We start from the raw sequence: 6,225 nt of genomic DNA, 5'->3' as shown, positions 1-6,225 counted from the left end.
CGAATTTCCGGCTTCTAGCAACTTCACCGGAAGTGACGTCCACCGGAGGTCAGTCACGTCATTTAAATATTGGCGAATGAAGTTCGTACTTGAAAGTCGATTCCTTAAAAATTAAACCCAAATTTGTTTGAGGTTTTTGAATTAGGAATAAAATATTGTAACGTGTAAAAAAGTAGAAAAGCCCTTAAGTGAGTATTAAAGTTGTTTTAGACGATTCTAATTTTTAAAATATATTTTTATTTGTATTTAATCTATTTTTATGATTTTTTTAGATATTATTTAATCTTTTTGTATTGTCATTTACCTTTTGTTTATTTTTCAACGTACGCTGTCTGTGTGTTCAATTAAAATGTCTTCCACCATTGTTTGGAGACTTTTTTTTTCCTTTTATGGATTTTTATTACTATTTTTTATATCATTTTTATTTTTTTTATATTATTTGTCCAGTTAAACAAACAAAAAAAAAAAACTCGAAAAAAAGTTTATCTAAAATGCAAAAATGCGTGGTTATCTATGTGACGACAAATTTAACCGGAAGCTATATTTTAAGCTTTTACTTTGCGTTTAGCATGTTGTTTTTTTGTATTGAACATCAAATACTTATAAAATTATAATACACACAAAAAAAGGCACTTTCATCATAACGAACAATCTACACCTCAGGCATTTGTTTGGAGACGTTAAAAGGAAAACAAAAAACAAAAAAAACAATTTCCGGCTTCTAGCAACTTCACCGGAAGTGACGTCCACCGGAGGTCACTCACGTCATTTAAATATTGGCGAATGAAGTTCGTACTTGAAAGTCGATTCCTTAAAAATTAAACCCAAATTTGTTTGAGGTTTTTGAATTAGGAATAAAATATTGTAACGTGTAAAAAAGTAGAAAAGCCCTTAAGTGAGTATTAAAGTTGTTTTAGACGATTCTAATTTTTAAAATATATTTTTATTTGTATTTAATCTATTTTTATGATTTTTTTAGATATTATTTAATCTTTTTGTATTGTCACTTACCTTTTGTTTATTTTTCAACGTACGCTGTCTGTGTGTTCAATTAAAATGTCTTCCACCATTGTTTGGAGACTTTTTTTTTTTCCTTTTATGGATTTTTATTACTATTTTTTATATCATTTTTATTTTTTTTATATTATTTGTCCAGTTAAACAAAAAAAAAAAAGAAAACTCGAAAAAAAAGTTTATCTAAAATGCAAAAACGCGTGGTTATCTATGTGACGACAAATTTAACCGGAAGCTATATTTTAAGCTTTTACTTTGCGTTTAGCATGTTTTTTTTTTTTTTGTATTGAACAACAAATACTTATAAAATTATAATACACACAAAAAAAGGCACTTTCGTCATAACGAACAATCTACACCTCAGGCATTTGTTTGGAGACGTTAAAAGGAAAACAAAAAACAAAAAAACGAATTTCCGGCTTCTAGCAACTTCACCGGAAGTGACGTCCACCGGAGGTCACGCCGTTTAAATATTGGCGAATGAAGTTCGTACTTGAAAGTCAATTCCTTAAAAAGTAAACCCAAATTTGTTTGAGGTTTTTGAATTAGGAATAAAATATTGGAACGTGTAAAAAAGTAGAAAAGCCCTTAAGTGAGTATTAAAGTTGTTTTGGACGATTCTAATTTTTAAAATATATTTTTATTTGTATTTAATCTATTTTTATGATTTTTTTAGATATTATTTAATCTTTTTGTATTGTCACTTACCTTTTGTTTATTTTTCAACGTACGCTGTCTGTGTGTTCAATTAAAATGTCTTCCACCATTGTTTGGAGACTTTTTTTTTTCCTTTTATGGATTTTTATTACTATTTTTTATATCATTTTTTTTTTTTTTTTATATTATTTGTCCAGTTAAACAAACAAAAAAAAAACTCGAAAAAAAAGTTTATCTAAAATGCAAAAATGCGTGGTTATCTATGTGACGACAAATTTAACCGGAAGCTATATTTTAAGCTTTTACTTTGCGTTTAGCATGTTTTTTTTTTTTTTGTATTGAACAACAAATACTTATAAAATTATAATACACACCAAAAAAAGGCACTTTCATCATAACGAACAATCTACACCTCAGGCATTTGTTTGGAGACGTTAAAAGGAAAACAAAAAACCAAAAAACTAATTTCCGGCTTCTAGCAACTTCACAGGAAGTGACGTATCACCATAGGTCCTGCCGCTTAAAACCTCCGCCCGGCCAACTACATTGCCAGCAAAGCAATGGCGACTGAACGGCAAGTTTATACTTAAAAACACACCATTTATACCAATATTTATCAAAATACGTGCTCTGTTTAATTTCCAGTATTTTCTTCTTTTTTAGTAGTTTCCCAGACAGCCACATTGACGACGACCCCCAGCAAGCACTTGAGGTAAACATCGAGTAGTCTTTGATTAATAACAATATTAACATGGAGAATGGACGTCGTGTGGGAACACACACGTGTTAACAATACACTAATTAATAACTTAGCTTCGGCCTTGTTAACTCGTGTGTTTGGCGATATTACTTCAAAGTTGTTGTTTTTTTATCGAACAAGCATATCAAATACGAAATATATTCTCTGGGGTTTAGGTTGTAATTGGCACGCGTCACCATGGTAACGCGTACTTGGTACACAACATCGACCTCCAGTCGTGGTCAAAAGTTTACATACACGTGTAAAGAACATTATGTCATGGCTGTCTTGAGTTTTTCAATTATTTCTAGATATTTGTTGGTCACAAAAAAAACATTCAAGACGTTTGGTTCTTTGTTTGAATTTATTAGGGCTCTATTGAACATGTGACCAAAGCACCTTCGAATTAAAAATGTCGAGCAAAGCGAGACCAGCTTGCTAGTAAATAAATAAAATAAAATAAAATAGAGGCAGCTCACTGGTAAGTGCTGCTATTTGAGCTATTTTTAGAACAGGCCAGCGGGCGACTCATCTGGTCCTTACGGGCGACCTCGCTTTGGTGACCCCTGCACTACGCCATCCCGCCCACACTTCAGCCCTATTTAAATGGGTTCAGAGATTGGTTGGCAGCAGCCTGGAACCAGGACATTTGGGACCCAGGAGACGACCTACCACGCCAGCAATGGACCACGCTGAACCGTCTACGGACTGGGGTCGGTCTTTTTGGGTCATCAATGAAGACGTGGGGCTTGGCGGACAGTGCGGGGAACCTGACCGCCGGCCATATAATCAACATCTGCCCCTTGTAGATAGATAGATAGTACTTTATTGATTCCTTCAGGAGAGTTCCTTCAGGAAAATTAAAATTCCAGCAGCAGTGTACAGAGTTGAGATCAATTTAAATTAAAGTAAAAAGTAAATAATGGGGGTTTAAATGGAAACGAAATGGAGAAATATTACAGTAAGAATGTATCAATCAATCAATCATCCATCCATCCATCATCTTCCGCTTATCCGAGGTCGGGTCGCGGGGGCAGCAGCCTAAGCAGGGAAGCCCAGACTTCCCTATCTCCAGCCACTTCGTCTAGCTCTTCCCGGGGGATCCCGAGGCGTTCCCAGGCCAGCCGGGAGACATAGTCTTCCCAACGTGTCCTGGGTCTTCCCCGTGGCCTCCTACCAGCTGGACGTGCCCTAAACACATCCCTAGGGAGGCGTTCGGGTGGCATCCTGACCAGATGCCCGAACCACCTCATCTGGCTCCTCTCGATGTGGAGGAGCAGCGGCTTTACGTTGAGTTCCTCCCGGATGGCAGAGCTTCTCACCCTATCTCTAAGGGAGAGACCTGGAAACTCATTTGGGCCGCTTGTACCCGTGATCTTATCCTTTCGGTCATGACCCAAAGCTCATGACCATAGGTGAGGATGGGAACGTAGATCGACCGGTAAATTGAGAGCTTTGCCTTCCGGCTCAGCTCCTTCTTCACCACAACGGATCGATACAACGTCCGCATTACTGAAGACGCCGCACCGATCCGCCTGTCGATCTCACGATCCACTCTTCCCCCACTCGTGAACAAGACTCCTAGGTACTTGAACTCCTCCACTTGGGGCAGGGTCTCCTCCCCAACCCGGAGATGGCACTCCACCCTTTTCCGGGCGAGAACCATGGACTCGGACTTGGAGGTGCTGATTCTCATTCCAGTCGCTTCACACTCGGCTGCGAACCGATCCAGTGAGAGCTGAAGATCCCGGCCAGATGAAGCCATCAGGACCACATCATCTGCAAAAAGCAGAGACCTAATCCCGTGTCCACCAAACCGGAACCCCTCAACGCCTTGACTGCGCCTAGAAATTCTGTCCATAAAAGTTATGAACAGAATCGGTGACAAAGGACAGCCTTGGCGGAGTCCAACCTTCACTGGAAACGTGTCCGACTTACTGCCAGCAATCAATCAATCAATGTTTACTTATATAGCCCTAAATCACTAGTGTCTCAAAGGGCTGCACAAACCACCACGACATCCTCGGTAGGCCCACATAAGGGCAAGGAAAACTCACACCCAGTGGGACGTCGGTGACAATAATGACCCAGTGGGACGTCGGTGACAATGATGACTATGAGAACCTTGGAGAGGAGGAAAGCAATGGATGTCGAGCGGGTCTAACATGATACTGTGAAAGTTCAATCCACAATGGATCCAACAGAGTCGCGAGAGTCCAGTCCAAAGCGGATCCAACACAGCAGCGAGAGTCCCGTTCACAGCGGAGCCAGCAGGAAACCATCCCAAGCGGAGGCGGATCAGCAGCGCAGAGATGTCCCCAGCCGATACACAGGCAAGCAGTACATGGCCACCGGATCGGACCGTACCCCCTCCACAGGTATTGCTACGCGACACTAAGTTGGACATCTGACTCTACGGGAAAGAAGAAGAATGCTCTAAGAAATCAACAGGTGTCATCAATCATAAGAACACATGAAGTGAAGAGGCCATGCTATGAAGCCAATTTGATTTGATCGTGACTTTTCTACATCACCAAAATTGATAATGTACGTATACTTTTGACCGAGCAGATGTGCTCACATTTTCAGTAGACCCGTAATGTTCTCCTATGTCCCACTCTCCCTTGTGGAGGGGGTCCGGTCCGATCCGATGGCCATGTACTGCTTGCCTGTGTATCGGCTGGGGACATCTCTGCGCTGCTGATCCGCCTCCGCTTGGGATGGTTTCCTGCTGGCTCCGCTGCTGCTGTGTTGGATCCGCTTTGGACTGGACTCTCGCGACTGTGTTGGATCCATTGTGGATTGAACTTTCACAGTATCATGTTAGACCCGCTCGACATCCATTGCTTTCCTCCTCTCCAAGGTTCTCATAGTCATCATTGACACCGACGTCCCACTGGGTGTGAGTTTTCCTTGCCCTTATGTGGGCCTACCGAGGATGTCGTAGTGGTTTGTGCAGCCCTTTGAGACACTAGTGATTTAGGGCTATATAAGTAAACATTGATTGATTAGGGGTTACAAGATTGTTTGGTAAACGTACATTATAGTATGTTCTATATGTTATAGTTATTTGAATGACTCTTACCATAATATGTTACGTTAACATACCAGGCACCTTCTCCGTTGGTTATTTATGAGTCATATAACGTACACTTATTTCACTACTCTTTAATTATTTAAAATTGCCTTTCTAATGTCCATTCTTGGTGTTGGATTTTATCAAACAAATTTCCCCCAAAAATGCGACTCATACTCCATAGCGACTTATACATGTTTTTTTCCTACTTTATGCATTTTCGGGCGGTGGGACGTATACTCCGGACCGACTTATGATCCGAAAAATACGGTACTTCTAAACCACAAATCATTTTTTTTATAAGTATCATCACTGCAAGACAAATACTAGCTAAACATGCTTCAATACACACTGTAGGAGGATACAATAGCTAACAACTGACAGCAAGCTAGCCTTCCTGAATGTAAACAAAAGGGTAGGTCTACACAGATATCGATTGTAACAATATCAAGTACAAGAGCCATAACTTGTCGATACTACAATATTTTTTATCATCACAAAATGTTTTTTTATTTTTCAAAACGTTGTATTATGTTTATGGACTCAAGAAAATATGTCCCTGGACACATCAGCACTTTAAATATGACCAATGTATGACCCTGTAACTACTTGGTATTGGATCGATACCCACATTTCTGGCATCCTCCAAAACTATAGTAAAGTATCAAAACAACAGAATAATAAGTGATCATTATATTATAACTGAAGTGTGGTTGGTACATGCTAAAACAGAAAGTAA

The 6,225-nt window shown here is 39.5% G+C and overlaps 1 protein-coding gene across 5 annotated transcripts in view; it reads left to right on the top strand.

Moving 5' to 3' along the window:
• The first annotated feature begins 2,135 nt into the window (after window positions 1-2,135).
• The window catches only part of sugt1 (SGT1 homolog, MIS12 kinetochore complex assembly cochaperone), an 82,874-nt gene continuing 78,784 nt past the window's right edge, over window positions 2,136-6,225 (top strand). For 4 of the 5 annotated variants that reach the window (XR_009804866.1, XM_061891227.1, XM_061891237.1 and 1 more), the window contains exons 1-2: window positions 2,136-2,245; window positions 2,335-2,383. Coding sequence is in view for 4 of the 5 variants with exons in the window: in XM_061891227.1 (XP_061747211.1) it covers window positions 2,232-2,245; window positions 2,335-2,383 (63 nt within the window). In the remaining variant the exon portion in view is untranslated. The remainder of the gene's footprint in view (window positions 2,246-2,334; window positions 2,384-6,225) is intronic. The other variant, XM_061891218.1, reaches the window with a different exon arrangement.

Source organism: Nerophis ophidion, linkage group LG02 (assembly GCF_033978795.1).
Source record: "Nerophis ophidion isolate RoL-2023_Sa linkage group LG02, RoL_Noph_v1.0, whole genome shotgun sequence".
Classification (NCBI taxonomy): Eukaryota; Metazoa; Chordata; class Actinopteri; order Syngnathiformes; family Syngnathidae; genus Nerophis; species Nerophis ophidion.
Note: the sequence above shows the minus strand (reverse complement) of the source record. Positions and strands in the feature narration are given on the sequence as shown.